At 45.0% G+C, this 23,402-nt stretch overlaps 2 protein-coding genes across 5 annotated transcripts in view; one reads left to right on the forward strand and one right to left on the reverse strand.

Moving 5' to 3' along the window:
- The window catches only part of PSMF1 (proteasome inhibitor subunit 1), a 52,255-nt gene extending 44,583 nt beyond the window's left edge, over window positions 1-7,672 (reverse strand). For both annotated transcript variants that reach the window (XR_012326254.1, XM_019950795.3), the window contains exons 1-2: window positions 7,406-7,672; window positions 993-1,145 (exon numbers count right to left, since the gene is read on the reverse strand). Coding sequence is in view for 1 of the 2 variants with exons in the window: in XM_019950795.3 (XP_019806354.2) it covers window positions 993-1,145; window positions 7,406-7,534 (282 nt within the window). In the remaining variant the exon portion in view is untranslated. The remainder of the gene's footprint in view (window positions 1-992; window positions 1,146-7,405) is intronic.
- Window positions 6,678-23,402, forward strand: part of LOC109552665 (uncharacterized) — a 29,159-nt gene continuing 12,434 nt past the window's right edge. The window contains exons 1-4 of one of the 3 annotated variants that reach the window (XM_073792830.1): window positions 6,678-6,878; window positions 7,635-7,964; window positions 8,317-8,407; window positions 8,578-8,682. In XM_073792830.1, coding sequence (XP_073648931.1) covers window positions 6,770-6,878; window positions 7,635-7,964; window positions 8,317-8,407; window positions 8,578-8,682 — 635 coding nt within the window. In that variant the 5' untranslated portion in view covers window positions 6,678-6,769. Of the gene's footprint in view, window positions 6,879-7,634; window positions 7,965-8,316; window positions 8,408-8,490; window positions 8,683-23,402 lie in introns of all 3 variants that reach the window. The other 2 variants (XR_012326255.1, XM_073792831.1) reach the window with 2 other exon arrangements.

Below are 23,402 nucleotides of genomic sequence, written 5' to 3' on the forward strand. Positions count from 1 at the left end.
CTCCCAACAATTCAGTGAGTTATCCCAGTTCTTTTAATAAACCTGACTGTTTAAACAAACCTGAGGGGATTCTGTCGTTTATAACTAAGAACGCTGTGTGATACAAAATCTAAACGTTCATCAAAAGGGAGACGGATAAACAAATTATGGTATTATGGAATACTACATAGTGGCTAAAATGAATAAGATATAGCTATATGCATTCCCATGTAAAGACCTCCAAAACATACTGAGGGGAAAAAAAGCAAAGTGCAGCACAATACAGACTGCATGATACTTTTGTACAAATACAGACAACCAGGCCAAACTTAAAAAAAGGGTCACTGCGCTCAGGGTGCTTATAGTCTATATTACATAGACTACAGAATATTCTGCTATAGTGGTAGAATACAAATATTACACCAAAGCATAAATAAGCACACTAATTACAAACTGTGTTAAGTACCAGGCAGGAAAATAAAATGATGAAGCAGAGGCATAATTTAGATTTTTCTGGCAGGTGAGAGTAAGTAGTCAGGACTGAACTTCTTGAGTAAGTGAAAAACAAGAGGGAGTCAGTCAGGCTAAAGGAAGGGTGGAGGGTGTGTATCTGTGTGAGGCGGCAATGGTACAGAGGAAGAGCTTTCCAGCATAGGAAACATGAAGTATACAGGCTCCAAGGCGGCAGAAAGCTAAGCTTATCTAAAGAACTAAAAGTAGCCCCCGAGGCTACAATAAGCTTTTTTCTCCCAAGCTGTCCCTGAATGGATTTACCTTAATTTACTTAACTATTCCTCTGTGAAGGAAAGTCCCTCCTCTTACAGTAATAGGCAGGGAACATCTCTGAACACAAAGCATTTCTACATTTAGGGTCCTGGCCTCAGAATAAAGTTCTGGAAGTAGGATCACTGAGTAAAGTCTTCACGAACATTGAGGGTTCTTAAGTGGGTTTCAAAAAGGCGATCCCAAGATCTACTCCCATCAGCAGAGGCCTCTGTGTCCTAGGGACTCACCAGTACATTGATGATCATGCTGTTCTCCACAGTGACAGCCTTCACAAGGAGCTTTCTGGACCCATCCTTTGACTCATACCGGAGGACATACAGGTCTTTATTGTTGTTCCATTCCACTGGCAGCAGTTCTGATTTCTTATCATTGGGACCTGGCTGAGAAGACACCAGAGATGAGAGGTGAAAGATCATGACCTCAGATCTAAAAAGGACCTTACAGATAATCTAATCCCACTCCCTCACTTCACTGATGAAGACACGGAGGTCAGGAGAAGTAAAATGTCCAAGGTCCTACAGCAAGTCAGAGGTCTGGGGTCTCTGGACTCCTGCTCTAGTGATCCTCCCTCATATCTGACTGCCTTTGTGACAGAGCACTGGAACCTGTCAAGAATCTGTAGCCTTGGTTTAACAATCTCTTCTCTATCCCCCTGTCAAGAATAAGGCCAGTCACCTAAAGGGATACTGTGAAATTCTAAGACAGTGTTTCTCGAAGTTTGGAATTCAGGCCATCTGCAAAGGGATCACAAAAGTGTTGAGTAAAACTACAGATTCTAATGTACACCTCACCAGACTACTGTAGTGCCTTAATAAAAATTATGAACAACTTTCATACAAAATATAGCACACGTACAAGATAAAAAAAAGAATTATAAAATGGACACCTAAGTACGTATCTACAGCCAGCTTAAGAAACAGAACGTGGCCAATCCTGTTCAAGCCTTGAGTAGCCTATTCCCAATGAATCTCCCTCCTCCTTCCTCATGGGTAATCACTAAGCTGTTTTAAAAATTTCTTTACTTTTCCTTATAGTTGTGTTACTATACACAAACCCTAAAAATATACTGTTTCAAATGTTTTTGAATTTTATATAAACAGCATCACTTTTGTCTGCCGTTTTCAATCAATATTGTTTTGAGATTCATCCATGTCAATGCACTTAACTATAGCTGACTCACTGTACAGTTTTTGCTATATAGTTCACAGCCATATAGCCCATCATTGCATGAATATGCTGCAAGTTACAAACTCACTTGTTGATGGATATCTGGAGTGCTTCCAGTTTATTTGTTTTGCTATTATAAAAATGCTGCTATGAACATTCTTGTACACATCTTCTAGTACACATATGGATGAACTCCTACAGAGTATCTCTAGGGGAAGAACTTTTAATTTATAAGATAAAGTCAAATTGTTTTCAAAAGAAGTACGGATTTACACTCCCATGAGCAATGTATGTATGAGAATTCTTGTTCCACGAGGTCAGCAACATTGCTGTTGTCCAATTTAAAAATTTTTGCCAACCTAATGGGAGTAAAAATGCATCACTGTGAGTTGTGATGGCCTCATCTCTTTAAAAAAAAAATCCTAGGACTTTCTTTTTACATACTAACGTTTGAGAAATAGTTCTGAAACTACCTTGATAGTAAAAACTAATACAGTGTTTCCAGGTGGGGAAAGATTTCTTAAATGAGTCCACAAAAAAAAAAGTGCTGTCTTTGACGCTGCTCGTAATTTAAAGCTCCAGATCAACAACAGATACTACAGACAAAGTTAACAGGCAGTCACGGGCTAGGATGAGCTATGTCCTAGCCTAGCTGGCACAACACAAATTAATAACTAGTACAAAAAGGGAATGCCTGGAAAACGAACAATAAAAATTGGGAACCCACTTGAAAAAGGTATGAACAAGCAAAAGATAAGAGCAGCTAACAGTGTATAAAGGATCATTCAACTTTACTAGCACTCAGACACACATAGGCTAAAATATGAGATACCAGGATCCACCCATCAGACTGCTGTTATCTATTTTTCTATTTTTTTGCCAGCGTTTGTGTGGGTGTGGGGAGAATGGTAACCTCCAGGCACTGCTGGTGGCCGTTCACACTCTTACAACCCTTTTGGAGAGCAATCTGGTAATATTCAGTGCAATTAGGTAAGCTGACACCCCGTGACCCAAAACCTTCACTCCTGGAAGAAATTCTGTGCACAGAGGCACAGGGAATATGACAAGGGATCTTCATCACAACCCTGTTGGAGGAACCAAATGGGAGTTAAAATGCAAAATATGTTCACAGTGGAATACTGTATAGCAGTTAGAAGGAACAAACTAGATCTAACTGCAGTATTATAGATAAAAGTAAACAATGTCACAAAGAAAAATTTTTTAAAAATGAGATTTATAGCCAGGTACCATTTATGTAAAAAATTTTAAAACACACAAAAAATCTATATATTGTTTTCATAGAAGCATAGTTCTACAGCTAAACACGCAGCAAGTGGACTGGGAAGATCTGTATTCGTGAGACTACAGCGGGAGGGAGTGCGACCAAAGATGAAAAACAACAACAAAAGACAAAGATCCAGCAACACAGACCTCACATCTCACCAAGGACAACAGAAGGCCAAGAACAGAGATCGTGGGCCGCTTTGGTCACCTCTGGGGCTCAGGAATCAAACTGGGAAAGTGGTCCCAAATAAAATTCAAGACATTGCAACTGGCATGGTTTCAAACCTGGCTAAATGACAAGGAAACTCAGGCCTGAAGCAGAGAAATGAGAGTGACAGAAAACAAAAGTGAAACTAATCAGCCCACTCTGCTAAAAGAAAGAGAAACTATCCCCTCACCCTCAACTGGGTAAATTTCCTATAACCATGTTTAGTGTCCTGGATTTAAGGTTTACTTTGGAAGCCAAGAATTTGATGACATGCCTTGTCTTTGTTCTATCAAAGGCCTTTGAATTTATATTTATACCCTCCATTACAGCATTCAACCCACCAGAATTTCTTCTTGGAGTATAAATAATTCAGCCTGCTCACTCTCCCATAACCTCAGGCTTCCAGAGCAAGAGAGAATCCTAGGGCCTAGTGAGACTGATACCTCTCACTGCAGTGGAACCAATGTTCCCCAGCTCAAGGGCTGCCCTGATATGGGAAAACAGGTGGGATTGAAAGAGACTGGCCTTGGTGATATCAAGCCAAACATGGCATTCAACTGCCCTCTAGAGCGGGACATCAAATATCAGACCTCCCAAAGAGCTACGATTGGAAAGCAGCCAAAGTACATGGTTGTGCTGTTTAACTGGTTCGGATGAAAAAAAATCTAAGGGGGGCTGAAAACTGCCTAAGGTCATGGTAAGTCAAGTGCAGAGCTCAGTTTGGCATTCAGAGCTCCTGATTGCCCACGCTATGGCTGGAGATCTTCCCAGCCAAGTCCCCCAGATGGGCCTCCCAAAAGTAAAGATAGTTGTCCCCTTAGGCAAAATCCTGGGGCTGGAAGCATTCTTTAATGGCCATGAGTTCATTCCAGTGTCCCTGGGCTAACATGCACCCAAAGAAGATCATTTGGGGCATCTTCTCTCTTTTGTCATAATCTTTAGATTCCTACAACAGAAAACAATATTCTCAAAATTAAGTCTACGGCCATCTCTATTCCCTTGCTACTTAAACCACCTGACACAGCTGTAAAGCTCTTATGAGGAGTGGTGCTGACTTCAAGAAAGAAATCGAAATTCAAATATTGAATTTTTTATTGAAGCTGTATTGCTCTTCTAATCAAGTTTTATGTACACAATTCCCCTGTACCAGAGGACACAAAACCAAAGAGAAAAGCAGACAATTTAGCTTTCTATTTAACTGTCAACATATTAAATGATCAAGTACACAATTTCAGGACCTTCCTCTCTCTCTTATCACCCCCAGAAGGGTGGGAAGCAGGAGGTGGCGGGAGAGGCAACATAAACATCCTCTGAACTTGGCAAATACTACTGGTCTCAGCTGAGACTGCTGGCCCCACACTGGAAAACTAAAACCTCTCTTAAATAAACTAATAGGAAAGATGCGCCTCCAAAAGGTTTCTACTCTGAGTGAAAGTAAACTCAGCAGAAGTGAGAGGAGGACAAGTGCAACCTGAAGTCCAGTGGCACTTAAGGGGCAGAGAGAAGCAAAAACACACCATGCTCTAGTGCGCAGAACAAATGCCCATCCCCCACCATGGGGGAACATGCTTGATTCAGCACTGGGGTGGACAGATGGACAGTGGGCAATGCCTTCTAAACCACCATCCGCACTCCCCCGGGCCTCCCCTAGGACGTCTGGAGCCAGAATCTTTTTCTGGCTTGCATGAACTCGACATGTGGCATCATAAACAGAGTGGAATTAGATGGACCTTTGGGATTCAGTTAAGGATCTCTTATTCATTTTTTTAGACCAGTATTGAAATGAGACTGTGTTCTTTCTGAAAATTTGGAAGCCTGGAGTACATGGCAAGGGGATGGTGCCAGTTAGGAGGAGGCAATGACCTACATGAACTGATGTCCCTAAGCTGTCAAAGTGACTCAGACAGAGTTGCTGACAGGATTTGTGAGGGGACGAGTGGTGGGAGCAGATCTGCAGTGCTGAAGGGGAAGAAGAGAAGGGAGTCACACAGGCTCTCTGTAACAAGTTCCTGTTCCTGGGGGGAGAGATTCTAACAGTGTGTCAGGGCAGCAGTAGCTAGCTGAGAGTAAAATACAGAGAGTGAGGTATATGAGGAGGGGAGAAAGCAGGGCAAACCTGTTAGATCTGAAGGACAGGGCAAGACGCAGGGAGGGGTGGGGGGGCAGCGCTGAGAGTCGAAAGGGGAGCCCGAAGGTCAGGAACAAGTCTTACCCCCTCTCCAATTCCACTGTCCCCTGCACCATCCTACACATCAGCTTTCTGGGAGAATGTCCCAGGAAAAGGTGAAATGAAATGCCTGGGGCAAGTGAAAGAGCTGATAAAGATTAGAAAGCTGGAATGAGGCAAGCGAGGAGACATAAGGTTTCTTTTGGGGTGATTACATACTGAAAGTGGAAACCTGACACTCAGGATTCTGGGCCCTGCCTCTACCTGATCCCAAGGTCTGAAATGTTGAAAGGCAAGGTAAGTGGAAGGAAGTAAAAGGTGAACAGAAAGGCCAGGAACAAAGGCATCTGGGAGGGAGAATGGTTCCTGCTTCCAGGGTGTGTGGGTGGGTGAGTGTGTGTGTCTGTGTGTCTGTGTGTAAGGCTGGTCCTTCTTTTCCCGTAAGCCTGGAGGTGGTGGTGGAGAAGTTTACTGTGTGTATCTGGGGTCCCACTGAGACACTTGAGGTCGGAGGGGGGGGAAAAAAAGAGCCAGAAATCCATGACAGTTCTTGTGTTTCTTATTCCTGTTGGTGAGGGTAAAGCATGAGGGGGTGTGATAGTCTTGGTCACGAGTTTTAAGGGACAGAGAAATGGAGCAGTGGGGGTGGGGGGGGGCGAACCTGGCTCTAGGAGCCCAGGATGTGTAAACTCTGTCTGAGGAGGGATCCCTAAAGCTCTGTGACAGAAGAGGAAAGATTAAGACGCTGGATGTATATCTGAGAAACTAAAAAAGGATTAGGGTATCTGAGAACTAAAGCAGTTAGAAATGAGAGTGAGGTTAAAATCTCACTGTACGACGAAAGGAGTGAAGCGCCCTGCTCCCCAGAGCTGGTCTCGGTTCTGAGAGCGAGAAGAGAGTGACAGCGAGGGGCAGGCAGTGAGTCCTGAGCGTGTGTATGGGAGGATATTTCCTCGGATGGAGCAGAAGGGAAATGAAGGGGCTGTAAGGGGCCCAGGCCCCGTTCTCACAGGAAGCTGGTGTGTACAATGACGTACAGGGGGACAGTCACAGGGAAGCGGCAGGGAAGATGGGAGCATGCTACGGCAAAGAATCAGTGAGGTCGGCCGGGCCCACCAGTCCTGGGGCTCTGTGGGGATGATCACAGGGCCCCCTGCTCTAAGAGGCAGAGCCTGAGGATGGGACAGCTGTTGGGGAGGAAACTTACTTGGCCCTACACCCAGGGTGCATGTCTGTACGTGTGTGGGAGGTGGCTGTTCCCCCGGAGCCTGAGTGAAGACCGTAACGGTGAGTGGGCTGCACCAGGCCCTTCAGTAAAGCGTGAAGGGCTGTCTGAGCTCTAAGGGCCCTTGACTGGAGCTGAGTCGGCCCAACCTCCCCCCATACCTGTGCCTGGATCCAGATGTCTGGTGGGCGCTCGACTACAGTATGAGGAGGGTAGTACTGGGTCCAGCCCCACCCCACCCAGCAGCGTGGGAAGGAGCTTGGCGGCGTTCGGGTAGGTGAGGAGTACTCAGGAGAGGAACCCCTGTCTCGCAGCCAGACCCGCACAGTCCCGGCCTCGGAGGCTGCCAGCCTGCGCTGCAGCGAGTTTCGTCCTTGGGTTTTCAAATCGTGTTGTGCCAGCTAGGCTAGGACAACAGAGCGCCTCCCCGACCCGTAGACTACAGGTACCCACGGTGTCATGACTCCTAGGACCCAGACCTGGGAGGAGGGAAGGTCAGGCACTTTGGACCGAGCCTCCGGTCCTCTGGGTTTGGGCAGAAGACACCTTACCCCCTCCACACTGGCCCCGGGGCGGCTCCGTGGCGTACCTGGTCGCCGGCACCCAAGCCGTAGTAGCCATGCGTGACCACCTCCCAGTGCAGGAAGCAGACGAGCGCGTCCTGCGCGCAGGTGATGGCCGGCGCCGCCGACGCGAACAGTACCTCCAAGCCCGCCATGAGAGCCCCCGGCTTCTGCGGGTGGAGGAAGAAAGGGAGAAAGTGCGGTGAGCCGATTCGGCCCTCACAGTACTGCTGACTCCACTCCCCTACTCCGCAGGTTCTCGTCGAGCCTCCACCTGCGCGGCCAAAATGGAGACGCTCTGCGTTGGGGTGTGGCCGCCGGAAGTAGCGTCCCGCTCCGGCGCTGCTGCGCCAGCGCGCCCGGCTGGAAACAGAAGGGAGATGCTAAAGGGTTCCAACAGGCAGCGCGCGGGCGGGACAGGACCCTTGGGGACAAGGTCCCTCAAAGCTGGAATCTCCGTCTTCCCCGCAGCGGGCAGATCCGCTACACGTAGGTTGTGGCATCGTTTGAAGAGAGGTTACCTTGTTCTGAGCCACAGACCTCCCATCTGCACAATGGGGTGGACGTATGCTGGTGGGAGAAGAGGTAATGAAATAGGGCTATAATATATTCAGAATAATAATTGACACATGCGGTGCTTGCTCCATGGAACATTATTCTAAATGCTTTACTTGTATTCATTTATTTAATCCTCACCACCCAACCCCATAAAGTTGGTATTTGATAGCTCCATTTTACTGATGGGTAAACAGACACACAGAGGGGTAAACGTCACAAAGATGAGTGAGTGGCAGAGATGGTACTGCAATCTAGCAGTCTGGCTCCTTGGACAGCATTTATTAAATGTTTCCTGTGTGCTAGATCCTGTGTCAAAACATTCACATCACCCTATCAAAAACTCTATGAGGTATGTTCCATTATCATTCCCATTTTGCAGATTTGTCACCAGCTTGGAGAATGGAAGCCGCTTCCCCCAAGAAGACGCAGCTGCTGACTGGAGAGCTGGCGCTCCTGATCCACTACCAAATGTCAGTCATTTATTTGTCTGTCTCCTTCATGATTTTTACCACTTACTGTTTTTACTCAGATAAATTTAGTTTTCCCATCCCAGTCAGCACCCTGCAAGCCATCATCATCTCTCGCTTGGATGTCTGCACCAGCCTCTAAACTGCCATACTCCATCTCTGTCTCCCTAAAGTCTGTTCTACACTCTGCAACTAGAGATGCTGTTAGAACACATGCCAGATCACATCGCTTCTCTACTCAAAACCCTCCCAGGGCTTCCATCACACTCAAAAGAAAAGTAAGTCCTTCCCATGGTCTGCAGGAACCTTCCTGTGGTCTGTGCTCCCCACCCCAATGTCTCTCTCTAACATTACTCCCTCCAATTTCCCTGCACTCTTGACTGCAATAACCTTGACTCCCCTCTTCTTTCACACCCACATCTGATCCAACAGCAAAGCTAGTCAACTTAACCCTCAAAATATATTCTGAATCGGACCACTTCCACCCACCTCCACTGCCTCCACCCTGGTCTGAGCCTCCGGCATCTCATACTTGGACTATTGCAGAAGCTTCCTAACCAGTCTCCCTCTTCCACATGTTCTATTCTCTAGGCCTTTGCATATACTCCCTCTGCCTGGATTGCTCTTTCCCCAAACATCTGCATGGTTTGCTCTTTCATTTTAAATGACTCCTTCCCTCACCTCCTATCAGTCTCAGCAGAGGGCTTCCCTGTCATCCCATCTAAAATAACCTTCTATTCTTAACCCCTTACCTTGCTTTCTTTCTTGCAAAGCATTACTCATAAGCTGACACTATATTAGATATTTATTTGCTTAATTATTTAATGACTGTCTTCCCACTAAACTGTGACAAGGGAGAAGGGACCATGTCTGTCTTGTGCACAGGTATATACCTGAATGCCTTCCTGGCTCAATATATACTTATTGAATGAATGAATGCTGAATGAATGAATTATTGGCCTGGGCTCAGGCCAACTGGGCCAGTCTCACCGCTTTGCAGTCCACCACTCACTTTGTTAGCTGGCCCTGTACTTTTCCAAATTTTGTGTTCTTGGGGTTCCCCTGGGATGCCCAAATTCTTGAACCCCATCTGCAGAGATTCTGGCTGAGCAGTTCTGAGGTGGAGTGCAGGTATGTTGACGACACTCTGGGTGATGCTAAAGCTGGTGGCTATGGAACTCCTGAGATGTACTGCCTGTGACATAAAGCTATTTGCCCTTTCCACTAAGAAGCTTTGCACTTACAAGCTTCCTACTTTTGCTTACTCTGTCTCTTCCGCTTGCAATGTCTTTCCCCACTTATTGGAAGTTCTCACCAATTCATTCATTCATTCATTCACTAATTCACTAAACCTCCATAGGCCGGGTTGCCATGGATAGTGATGCAGGCTGTGCACTGCACAAAAGTACCCACCCAGTGGCAGCCCCATTCCTAAGTGTCTACTATGAGCAAGTCCCAGATGACCAAGCCGTAGTTCCTGCCTCTATGGAGCTCACTGTCTAGTGGTTAAAAAAAATTACAGATAGAGGTAACCTAGTGAAAACTGCCATGGCAGAGGGGCACTTGGAGGACTGTACCAAGCAGCTGGTACTGGGTGATTAGAAGGTCACTGCTACAAACTGAGGCCTTCCCCCTTCTCCTCTGCCCACAGTGACTCCTCAGTGCAGCTGGCCTCAGTGGAGTGCCAAGGAGCAGGCATGGGACAGTGAGATCTATCAGCTTCAGTGGGGAGGGGAATTTTATCACTGAAGTTGGTTAGAATGACTGGTTCATGGTGATAATAAAAAGTAGACTGGCTGTTGGTCCATGTTATTACTGCTTTTAAGTTTTTAAAGACAATGTCCCCCCTACCACTATTGCCTGCCCTGGGCAGACAGCTCCCTTTGGTTCAGCCACTGCTTTGCGTGCAATCGGTTAGAGCTCGCATCTCACAGAACTTTGGTTCCTTGTTATACATCATCCCTGTTAGCTTGGGTTCCCTCAGAAGCTAATTTGAGATGAGGATTTGAGTGGTTTATTGGGGAGCTGATTCCAGGAGATAGCAATAAGGGAGTAGAGAAGTGACACGGGATGAAAGGCAGCCAATGTATGTTATGTGCTCAAGCCAGGAGCTCTGGGCACCTGGAGCTCAGTCCTGCCAGGCAACTCTGGCAAACAGTGTAGGACATGCCTCAGAGTTGTTTCAATTGAAGGCAAGGGAACTGGTGTGTTTTGTTCACTGACTCCCATCTGCCACAGGTCAAGGGCTGCTTCTGGGGGCATGAAAAGCCCTCAGGCAGAGAATTGCGAAGTTTAAAGAAAGAAGCCTGTGGTTCTTAGCGGTGCCTGCTGAGGAGTGAGTGGGGCACCATGGAGTCTGCTTTGTGCCTCATCCCCCGCACCCTAGTCTGTGGGTCAGCAGCCAGCATGGAGTAGGCACTAGCATCTGGGTACTGAAAGAATGAAGTGAGCTCTGTCTCTTGCACTAGGCTGTGAGTCCCTTGAGATCAGGACTGTGTTCCATCCACACTGGACCCCAGGATCCTCCATGGATGGAAGCAAATGGGAGAATCCTGTGGGGCTGGAGGTTGTCTGTGTCCTGACCCCAGTCCATCTAGCATTTTCTGTGGACTTACCTCCATCAACAAGAGTCTCAGTTGTCCCTGTGAGGCCTGTGAGTGGCTGAGAGGAAAGCAGGTGGAAGGTGCCTCCCTAGCTGGGCCCCCAGTGCCTGGGCTGTACAGAGCCCATGCCGGAGATGAGGGCCCAGGATGATGGAAAGAACGTGGCAGGTTGCTGCAGCTACCAGTTCTTGGTTGCCAAGTGACAGCAACATGGGTATTCCAAGTTCTCTGGAAACTGTCTCCATGGAAACTGTGAAGCAGTGAGCTGAGAAGCAGGATCCAGATGAACACTGAGGTGGAATCATTCACCAGTGGAATCCTGCCCCTTTGGCCTAGCATCAGCCCAACCACTACACCTCCTCCGAGAAGCCCTCCATGATTAATACTGTTCAATAGTATCTGAACTTCCCATTCCCCTTGTCGATGGGGTGCCCAGCATATTTGACACCTGGAGGAGATAACTCTTTAAAAAAATTATATATATGTATATATATAATTTTAATATAACTTAGTTTTTTGAAAGTCTTTTATTGTGGTAAAATACACATGACACAATTTAACTATCTTAATTATTTAGAAGTGTACAGTTCAGTGATATTAAGTACATACATATTGTTGTGCAGTCTCGAACATTCATCTTCAGAACTCATTTTATCTTGCAAAACTGAAACTTTGTATCCATTAAACCTTAACTCCCCATTCCTGTCTCTTCCCAATCCCTGACGATCATCACTCTGCTTTCTGTAGAATCATGTCTCTAAAGATCTGACTACTCTAGATCCCTCATTTAAGTGGAATCATACAGTATTGTCTTTTTGTAACTGGCTTATTTCACAGCTTAATGTCTTCAAGTTTCATCCATGTTGTAGCGTGTCTCAGAATTTCTTTCCTTTTTAAGGCTGAATAATATTCCATGTATATATCTGTATCATAGATATATATTTATATATATATTTATATATCTATCTATCTAATGGAATATCTATACCTATCACATTTTGCTTATCCACTCATCGGTTGGTGGACACTTAGGTTGCTTCCATCTTTTGGCTATTAATGAATAATGCTTCTGTGAACATGTGTGTACAAATATTTCTTTAAGACTTTGATTTCAGGCGTTTTGAATATATACCTAGGAGTAGAATTGCTGAACCAATGGTAATTCTATTTTTAATTTTATGAGGAATTGCCATACTGTTTTCCACTGAGGCTATAACATTTTACATTCCCAACAGTGCACAACGGTTCACATTTCTCTACATCATTGCCAGCGCTTGTTGTTTTTGGTTTTATTTTTTGATAGTGGCCATCCTAATGGGTATGAGGCGGTATCTCATTGTGGTTTTGATTTGCATTTCCCTAATGATTAGTGACGTTGAGCATCTATCCACGTGCTTATGGGCCATTTGTATATCTTCTTTGAAGAACTGTCTGTGCAAGTCCTTTGCCCATTTTTGAATTAGGTTGTTTTCAAATAGGCATTATTTTTAGAGCAGTTTCATATTCACAGCAAAAACTGGGAGGAAGGACAGAGATTTCCCACATACCCTCTCCCCCAACACATGCGCAGCCTCTCCCTTTATCAATATCCCCCACAGAGTACTACATTTTTTATAATTGGTGAACTTACATTGACACATCATTATTACCACAGTTCATAGTTTACATTAGGGTTCACTCTAGGTGTTGTACATTCTATGGGTTTGGACGAATGTATAATGACATGTTTCCACCATTATACTTTCATACAGAGAAATTTAATTTCACTGCCCTAAAAATCCTCTGCTCTCCACCTATTCATCTCTTCCTTCCTCTTAATCCTTGGTAAGCACCGTTCTTTTTAATCTTCATAGTTTTGCCTTTTCCAAATTATCATAGAGCTGGAATCATACAGTATGTAGTCTTTTCAGACTGGCTTCTTTCACTTAGTAATATGCATTTACAATTCTTCCATATGTTTCATGGCTTGATAGCTTTTTTTTTTTTGGTCTGTTTTTTTGTTTTTAAGCATTGCATAACATTCCACTATCTGGATGTACCACAGTTTACCCATTCACCTACTGAAGGACATCTTGGTTGTTTCCAAGTTTTAGCAATTATAAGTAAAGCTGTCATAAACATACATGGGCAGGCGTTCGTGTGAATATAAGTTTTCAGTTCCTTTGGGTAAATACCAAGGAACATAATTCCTGAATAGTATGGTAAGAGTATGTTTAGTTTTGTAAGAAACTGCTTCCAAAGTTGCTGTACCATTTTGCATTCCCACAAGCAATGAGGTCCTGTTGCTTCATATTCTCACCAGCATTTCATGTTGTCAGTGTTCAGAAGTTTGGCCATTCTAATAGGTGTATAGTAGTATCTCATTGCTTTCATTTGCATTTCCCTGATGATATATGATGTGGGGCATCTTTTCGTATGCTTATTTGCCATCTGTGTATCTTCTTTGATGATGTGTCTGTTCAGGTCTTTGGCCCAATTTTTAATCAGGTTATTTTCTTATTGTTGAACAACTCTTATTGTTGTTAAGAATTCTTTGTACATTTTGGATTAAAGTCCTTTATCAGATATGACTTTTGCAAATATTTTCTCCGAGTCTGTGGCTTGTGTTTTATGCTCTTGACAGTGTCTTTAGCAGAGGAGACTTTTTAAATTTTAATGGAATCCAGCTTATTGATTCTTTCTTTCATGAATTGTGCCTTTGGTATTGTATCTAAAAAGTTATTGCCAGACTGTAGGTCATCTAGATCAGGGGTTCCCAACCCCCAGGCCACAAACCGGTACCGGTCCGTGGCCTGCTAGGAACAGGCCCACACAGAAGGAGGTGAGCGGCGGGTGAGCCAGCAAAGCTTCATCTGTATTTACAGCCGCTCCCCATCGCTCGCATTACTTCCCGAGCTCTGCCTCCTGTCAGATCAGCAGCAGCATTAGATTCTCATAGGAGCGCGAACTCTACTGTGAACTGCTCATGCGAGGGATCTGGGTTGCGTGTTCCTTGGGAGAATCTAATGCCTGATGATCTGAGGTGGAGCTGAGGCGGTGATGCTAGTGCTGGGGAGCGGCTGCAAATACAGATTATCATTAGCAGAGAGGTGTGACTGCACAGAAACCATAATAAATCAGTTGCTTGCAGACTCATATCAAAACCCTATCAGTAAGTGACAAGCTGCATCTGGTGGCAGGCTTTAAAGTTGATGTACTTCAATCATACAGCTGCATCTGGTGGCAGGTTTTAAGACAGAATCCGACACTTATTTTAGTCTGCATGTGACCCCCCGCCCATTATTTTATTTACCACTTCTGTCCGTGCCTCTTTCCCGCACTGCGTACTTGTCTCAGTCACAGTTTTGGTAAGCCCACAAGCTAACTCTAGCCAAAATGAGTAAAACACAAGCATCGCGGGAGAGCTTCTTTGAAAAGGAAGAAAGACCCAATGATGAGACAGCAGAAGACTCTAAGACTGCCAACAAAAAGAAAGCTGCATTTAAAAGAAAATACCAAGAGTCCTACTTAAATTATGGGTTCATTGCAACAGGTGATTCACATTCTCCAAGCCCGCTTTGTATAATATGTGGAGACCAGCTATCCAACGAAGCCATGAAACCTTCAGAACTGCTTCACTACATGGAGACCAAGCACCCTGCGTTAAAAGACAAGCCTTTGGAGTTTTTCAAAAGAAAAAATGTGGACACGAGGAACAGAAGCAATTATTGAAGGCCACTACTTCATCAGATGCGTCTGCATGAGAGCATCATTCTTAGTGGCTAACTGCATTGCTCAAGCTAAGAAGCCCTTTACTATCGGTGAAGAGTTGATCCTGCCTGCTGCTAAGGACATTTGTCGTGACCTATTAGGAGAGGCTGCTGTTCAATAGTGGCACGTGTTCCTCTTTCGGCTACCACCATAACTAGATGAATTGTAATAGCAGAGGATATTGAGGACAATTGTTAGAGAGGATTAATGAGTCACCGTGGTATGCAATCCAGGTTGATGAGTCTACTGATGTTGACAACAAGGCAACAATGCTTGTTTTTGTGAGATACATTTTTCAGGAGGATATGCATGAGGCTATGTTATGTGCACTTTTGTTGCCAGGGAACACCACAGTTGCATAATTATTCAAGTATTTGAATGATTACATATCAGGAAAACGGAATTGGTCATTTTGTGCTGGTATATGTGTGACGGAGCAGCTGCCACGACTGCACGGTTTTCTGGTTTCACTACTCGGGTCAAAGAGGTCGCTTCTGAAAGTGAGTCTATGCACTGTGTCATCCAAAGAGAAATGCTGGCTAGCTGGAAAATGTCACCTGAACTTAACGTTTTGCAGGATGTGATTAAAATTATCACCCACGTTAAAGTACATGCCCTTAACTCACGTCTGTTCGCACAGCTCTGTGAGGAGATGGACCCAGAGCACACGTCTTCTCTTACACACAGAAGTGAAATGGCTTTCTAAAGGTAGATCACTGACGAGAGTTTTTGAGTTAACGAGAGCCGCTCCAGAAATTTCTTTTAGAAAAACAGTCACCACTGGCAGCACATTTCAGTGACACAGAATAGGTCGCAAAACTTGCTTACTTGTGTGACACATTCAACCTGCTCAACGAACTCAGTCTGCCACTTCAGGGGGTAACGACAGCTGTGTTCAAGTCGGCAGATAAAGTGGCTGCATTCAAAGCCAAACTGGAATTATGGGAGCGATGAGTGAGCATTGGGACTTTGGACATGTTTCAAACATTAGCAGAGATTTTGAAAGAGACTGAGCCAGGGCCTTCTTTCTCCCAGCTGGTGCACGATCACCCATCCCAGCTTTCAAAAGACTTTGAGCATTACTTCCCAACCACAAAGACCCCCGAAGTGGGAAGGAATGGATCCGCGACCCATTTGTGAATAAGCCAGGTGAATCAGTTGAAAGTTTTGTCTGTGCTAGAAGAGGATCAACTGCTCGAGATCTCAAATGACCGTCCTTAAAAGTATGCTTGAGACAACTTCAAATCTCCGTATGTTCTGGATTAAAGGCAAGGCAGAATATCCTGAGATTGCCACAAAAGCGCTGAAAAGCCTGCTTCCATTTCCAGCATCCTATCTTTGTGAAGCAGGGTTTTCTGCAGCGACAGCCACCAAAATGAGAATACAGAGTAGACTGGACATAAGCAACACACTTCGGGTGTCACTGTCTCCCATCACCCCGAGATGGGACCGTCTAGTTGCAGGAAAACAAGCTCAGGGCTCCCACTGCTTCTGCATTATGGTGAGTTGTATAATTATTTCATTATATATTACAATGTAATAATAATAGAAATAAAGTGCACAATCAATTTAATGCATTTGAATCATCCCCAAACCATCCCCCCCACCCCCAGTCCGTGGAAAGATTTTCTTCCACGAAACTGGTCCCTGGTGCTAAAAATAGGTTGGGGACCGCTGATCTAGATAACATCTCCTATGTTATCTTCTAGGAGTTTTATAGTTTTGCATTTTAGATTTAGGTCTGTGATTCATTTTGAGTTAATTTTTGTGAAGGATGTAAGGTCAGTGTCCAGATTCTTTTGTTTGTTTGCATGTAGATGTCCAGCTGTTCCAGGACCATTTGTTGAAAAGGCTATCATTTTTCCATTATATTGCCTTTACTCCTTTGTGAAAGATCGGTTGACTATACCTATTTGGGTCTATTTCTAAGCTCTCTGTTATGTTCCACTGATCTATTTATTTGTCTGTTCTTTCACCAATACCACACTGTCTTGATTACTGTAGCTTTATAGTAAGTCTTGAAGTCGGGTAATTGTTCTCCTTCAATATAGTGTTTGCTATGCTGGGATTTTTGCCTCTCTACATAAACTTTAGAAGAAGTTGATATCCACAAAGTAGCTTGTTGGGGTTTTGATTGGGACTGCATTGAATCTATAGATAAAGTTTTAAAGACCTGACGTCTTAATAATATTGAGTCTTCCTATCTGTGAACATGGAATATCTATTTAGTTCTTCTTTGATTTGTTTCATCAGAGTTGTTTGTAGTTTCCCTGATATAGATCTTGAATTGGGATTTTGTGTGTGTGGGGGGGGGTAGAATTTTAAAAACTCTTTATATATTCTGGATATTATCCCTTATCAGATATATAATTTGCAAATGTCTTTCATTCTGTGGGTTGCTTTTTACTCTGTTGAGAGTGTCTTTGAATATACAAAAGTTTGAAATTTTCATGAAGTCCAGTTTGCTTATTTTTGTTGTTGTTGCCTGTGTTTTTGGTATCAGATCCAGGAAATCATTGCCAAATCCAATATCATGAAGCTTTTACCCTATTCTCTTCTAAGAGTTTTATAGTCTTAGGTCCTTCATTTAGGACTTTGATCCATTTTGAGTTAATTTTTGTGTATAGTGTGAGGTAGGGATTCATCTTCATTCTTTTGCATATGGATATCCAGTTTTCCTAGCACCATTTGTTAGAAAGACTGTTCTTCCCCTGTGAATGGTCTTGGCACCCTTGTCAAAAATCATGTGACCATATACGCAAGGGTTTATTTCTGGGCTCTCTATTCTGTTCCATTGGGCTATATGTCTGTCTTTATGCCTGTACTAGACTCTTGATTACTGTAGATTTGTACTAATTTTTGAAATCAGGAAGTGTGATTCCTCCAATGGAGCATCCCCCACCCCATACATATCATCACTTGAGATAATCAGTAAAAATTATTTTCCTGATTCGTTCTTTTTTTCATGAAAGTATAACTCATACATAATACAAATCCTCCTTTTTAGTGTACAAGTCTCTGTTTTGACAAGTGTGCACAGTCCTATAACTACCACGCACACTCTAGATATTTCTCGAAAGCAGAGATTTAAAAAAAAAATCCTTATTGAAGTATAATTTGTATACAGTAAAATCACTGATTTAATTGTACACTTCAATGAGTTTTGACAAATGTATACACCAGTGTATCCACCATGATAATCAAGATATACAACATTTACATTACTCCAAAACGTTTCCTCATGCCCCTCTGCAGTCCGTCTCTCCAACCTCTGGCTCAGGCAACTACCGATCTGCTTTCTGTCTCTACAGATTAATTTGGCCCCTCTTAAAATTTCATAAAAAAGAATGTCAGTTTGGGGTCCTGGGAAGCAGATGTCAGAATGGAGTTAGCGGTTCTAGAGATTTACTGCAGATAGCGCTTGTGAAAGAAAAAGGAGAACAGGGGCTTCCCTGGTGGCGCAGTGGTTGGGAGTCCGCCTGCCGATGCAGGGGACACGGGTTCGTGCCCTGGTCCGGGAAGATCCCACATGCTGCGGAGCAGCTGGGCCCGTGAGCCATGGCCGCTGAGCCTGCGCGTCCGGAGCCTGTGCTCCGCAACGGAAGAGGCCACAGCAGTTAGAGGCCCGCGTACCGCAAAAAAAAAAAAAAAGAAAAAGAAAAAGAACAGGAAGGATTTTCATACTACGATGCAGGTCTAACACCTGTGAAAGAAGAGGGGGAAGAAATGAAAACTGGAGAGGAGGAGCCTCAGGCTTCGGTGCAGTTCTTAGAAAATCTCAACCAGCCCAGAACGAAGATTCCCATAGAGTCCCACGTTGGGCTGAAACAGCCGGGCATCCCTCCGTACTCCCTCTGTGACCTGTCACTGGGTGAGCTGCCATGACGAGCGTGGCCTCAGCATTATCAAAGTTGCTACAGCTGTGGGCTATTGGAGACCTTCACTCCTCACAGCTGATTGGCAGTTTCTTTCTTGAAGAGAGACTGGCACACGTCCATGGCTGACACATAAAATATACACTCTTTTGTGCCTGGCTTTTCTTCACTCGTCATGTCTGAGGTTCATCCATGTTGTTCTATGTATCAGTTCCTTCCTTTTTATTTCTGAATAATATTCTGCTCTATGGCTGTACCACAGTTTATCTTATTGGTGGATGTTTTGATTATTTCCATGTTGGAGTAATTATGAATAATGCTACTATTAACATTCACGCACAGGTCTTGGTGTGGACATATGTTTTCATTAGTCTTGGGTATATTCCTAGAGTGGGATTGCTGGGTCATGTGGTAGTAGTGTATGTTATAAGAAACCGTCAAATGGATTTCCACGGTGGGTGTGCCATGCTGTACCTCCAGAACAATGAGTGAGAGCCCTAGTTGCTCTGCATCCAGCAGGAATGGATTTAATATGAAAAACTGGGAGCTTACAAAACCATTAGATGGCTTAAAATATAAAGATTAGGCTGGAGACAGCTTTCAAAGAGTCTGGAAGTTGTAGGAACTGCAGGAAACCACTGACAATGATCACAGCTGCCTCCTATCCTGAGGCTGTGTTCAGGGAAAAGCCTGCGGAGGTGTCTGTAAAACTGAATCCCGAAACTAGAGATTCTCCTACTGCTGTTGGAGAAGCAATAATGTGCCTTTGCTGCCTCCCATTGGCTGAATCTAACCTGGAACTCTGATGGCAAGTCAGGCTTCAGGCCCTGCAATATAGGGGAGAGGCACAGCATTTGTGTGTGTGTGTGTGTGTGTGTGTGTGTGTGTGTGTGTGTGTGTGTGTGTAGAACAGGAATGGTACTGTGGCTTTAACAGATAAATTGGCCAATGAGTATTATCGCATTTAATTCTCATAGCTCTTTAAGGTAGAAACTATTATGATCTTCATTTTTAAAATGAGAAAAGTAAGGCCCAGCAAGGCTGTACAATTGCTCCTAAGTGACGGATACAGTCAGGATTTGAACCAAATGGTGTGCCTATGTGCTACACTACCACATGGCTGTGCCTGCTGATAGCATCAAAGGGCTTGCAGGCGCCCAATTTTGTGTTCCAAGGTCTACGCAGTAAAAGATGACAAAACTGAGTAAGTTTTTCAGGCCTCAGCTGGAGGCAGGAAAAGCTGGGAATAGGGGAAAAGGTCCAGGCTGGAAACAGAGAAATGGTCTAGGCACAGGCAGCCCCTCCAAACACAGGGACACATGCAGGGTCCATGCATAGACAAGGGAAGCCACAAGAGGGCGCCTGGGCCCACCCAAATATCCACCGAAGGCAGCCGTGCCGAGTGAGGTGTATGTATCACCTTCATCCTGATTCTTTCTACCTGGAGGTTCGGGGAGCCCTAGATTGGGGGCCCCAAAGCAGGCTCTGTCCACAGTGTAGTCAGAGTCTTCATGCATGGAAATACCTGCTTTTAGCTTTGGACATTGTTGACCTCAGAGAAAAAACAGTCCTCAGGGAATCCAAGTCCCAGGGGCACTGAGGTTCTGCTCTGTTGTTTCTGAGGCCATTCCCCACTTCTCTCAGCAGACAGCTTTGTATTCATCTTTTCATAGTTTTGGTCCTGATCCTTTCCCCTGCCCACTACCCTAGCCATGTCCAGCTCCAACTCCAATGTCCCATCAGGTACTTGCCCCGCCTTGGTCAAGCAGGTGGGATGGGTGACCAGCCTCACCTTGAAAGGCCAGAAGCTTTTCTTGATGCTCCTGTAACTAGAACGTCGGTTTCATGAGCACAGGGATTTGTGTCTGTTTGGTTCACTGCTGTATCTCTACCTCCTAGAACGGTGCCTTGCATACATAGTAGATGCCCAATAAATACTTGTTGAATCAAATGAATTAATGAATGCATAGAGTGGAAAAGTGTCTAGGTCTTGGAGTCAGGCAACCTGGTTTATATCGCAACCTTATTGCTTACTCTCTGTGTAACTTCGGGAAAATGGCATCAAATTGTCAAATAGGGATCACCATAGTCTCTCCTCAAGGGTTGTTGGGACGATTCCTGGAGATGATGTCATCAAAGCACCTCCCACAGTGCCTGGCAGATGGCAGGGGTCCTAAGTGGTGGCTCATTATTTGAGATAATGAGGCCTTGGGAAATAGCACTATTTATTGAGGATTTACCATGTTTCTGGCACTTGGCTTACATGATCTAATTCAATTATCTTAACTACTTCATGAGAGGTTAAGTAGCTCAGAGAGGTTAAATAACTTGCCCAGGGTCACACACTGTTGAGAAGAAAAACCTTGGACTTAAGTCCAGGTCTTAAAGACTGCAGCATGCAAGGTTGGACTTCCTGGGTTCAAGTCTAGGCTCCAACATTTACAAACTGTTTGACCTTGGGCAACCTTCTCAGTGGGGAGATATAGGAAGGGACAGAGGGGGCCACCGCATAGGCCTGGACTATCCTTCAGGATTTGGAGGGGTCAAAGGCACGGCCAACTGTAACACTGCAGCCTCACTCCCTTGAGACTGAGTGACCTGCCAAGGCCTCTGGAAGCTGCTATTTAACGGTATCCCCTGACCCCCATCACACACCACACCATTTCCAAATGTATTCTTTGGACTCCACCTGGAGCTGGATTCACAATCTAGTCAAGGAGGCAGGACACACACGCACACACGCATACACACACACCCACACACACACACAGAGCTCCAGAAGGAGAAATTGCTGGCTTTAGCTGTGTAACCTTGGCTAAGTTGCTTTGCCTCTCTGAGCCCTAATTTCCTCATTTGTAAACTGAAGGGTGATAAGTAGCATCCTATATGAGGATTATCTAGAAAATACACATGAAAGGGCTGAGTCTGGAGCACTGGAGGTGAGCAAGGGAGGACAGGAGAGTTGATTTCCAGGACTGTTGCCATAAGGATCAGGCCCTGATTTCTTAGGCCTTGTTAAAAGATAACCTTCAGAAAAAGGTAAAATCATGACTCTCATATAAATCTAAAAATGATGTGTTGAAGGTTCTATTTTACTTGTTAAACAGTAAGAGAACCAGATAAATGTTATAACTGGCCCAAAGGAAAAGTCAAAAAAGCACAAACTTATATGGAGTAAAGGAATTGAGTTATAAATAGAGGCAATGCTAGTTTTTCCACAAAGGGGAGGGAAGTCAATTCTACCAGACAAGACAGAGTTTGCACATTCATCAGTTACCTACGGTTTACAAAGGTGCAAAATAGCTCAAAGACAATGAACACGGCTAGAATCAGACAGCAAGGGTGTGCTGTGGTTTCCAAGATGGGGTACATCTTGGCAGGAACAATCCAGGCTTCTCATCCTGGGGAAGTGTAGCACATCTCAACTTTTTGGGGTTTCAGTTTCCTCATCTGTAAAATGGGGTTACTAATTGTATTACGTCCCAGGACTGTTGTGAGGGTGAAATGAGCTGGTGGAGTAGTGCATTTAGGATGGGGCCTCCTCTTTTTGGGGCTCCAGAGCTATTCTTAGGGGGAGTCACCACCTGCTGATGGACTGTGGGGGTCAGGTCCCTGCTGTTTGTGTAGATGCCTCATTTCATCCTGCTCACAACCCAATACAAGAGAGACTGTTCTGACCTTTGATTAGGGAACCGAGGCTCACAAAGGTGGTGGAACTTGCCCAAAGCCACTCTGAAATTAAGCGAAGACTGGGTTAAAACCCAGGTTGGTCTGGTCTCACAAGCCCTGGGCTTTTGTTGAACGTCTGTGTGACCCTGGGCGGGTCTCCTCCCCTCACTGGCCTCAGTCTGCCCATCTCTCCAGGAGGGTTGCATCAGCTGGCTTCTGAATGACATCTCACATTCCCTCCACTCTCTGGGGCACTTCACAGCTGCTGAGCTGGCCAGGCCAGAGCAACTCTGGGAATGGCCTGGTGGGTAGGTGGCGTGGGTGTGCAGGGTCAGGGAGACTGGTTGTCAGGGACATGGCAGGGATCAGGTCCAGCCTCTAGCCACAAACCTCAGCCTGCCCAGAAGCACCATAGTTTCAACCTTGCTCACAAGGCCCGGTGGAAAGGGCTGGCCCTGGCTGGCCCTTAACAAGGAAAAAAGAAAAGGTATTTCCCAATCACTGGGTTAAACCCTAGGTTGGCAAGGATGGGAAAGATGGGGCACAGGCCAGCTCCATCTGAATGAATGTGTTTCCTCTGCCTTATCCATGGCCCAGCTGTCATCCTACACACATCTGTTATCTTAGAGCATCCTTGTGCCAACTGCAGCCACAAGGCAGGTTGTCCTGCTTTGGGTCATGGCCTCTGATGTACCCGACTCTATGCCAAGTGCTTTGGTGAGGCTAAGGGAGGGGCCCTTTTCTTTGGAGGGGTCAGCTATCAAGTCTTCATCAAGGGCTGTAATGTTTAGGAATGCCTGGTTTGCACAGGAAGGAAAATTCAAATTAGTTGGGACAAAACCCACAATTTTTTGGCTTATGTAACAAAACTGTCCGTCCCAAGGAAAAAATGAAATGGGGACGGGAAAGGGTGGATAAGAGTAAGGAGGGCATATTTTAACTAGAGAGGACAGGAAAGGGTCTCACTGACAAGGGACATTTGAGCACAGACCTGAAGGAGGTGGAAATCCTAGACAGATAGAACAGCAAGTACAAAGACCCTGAGATCTTTGTGTCTGAGGCATGTGTGTCCAGAGCCCAGGGAGGGAGGGAGAGGTGGGA

This window comes from Tursiops truncatus, chromosome 15 (assembly GCF_011762595.2).
Source record: "Tursiops truncatus isolate mTurTru1 chromosome 15, mTurTru1.mat.Y, whole genome shotgun sequence".
Classification (NCBI taxonomy): domain Eukaryota; kingdom Metazoa; phylum Chordata; class Mammalia; order Artiodactyla; family Delphinidae; genus Tursiops; species Tursiops truncatus.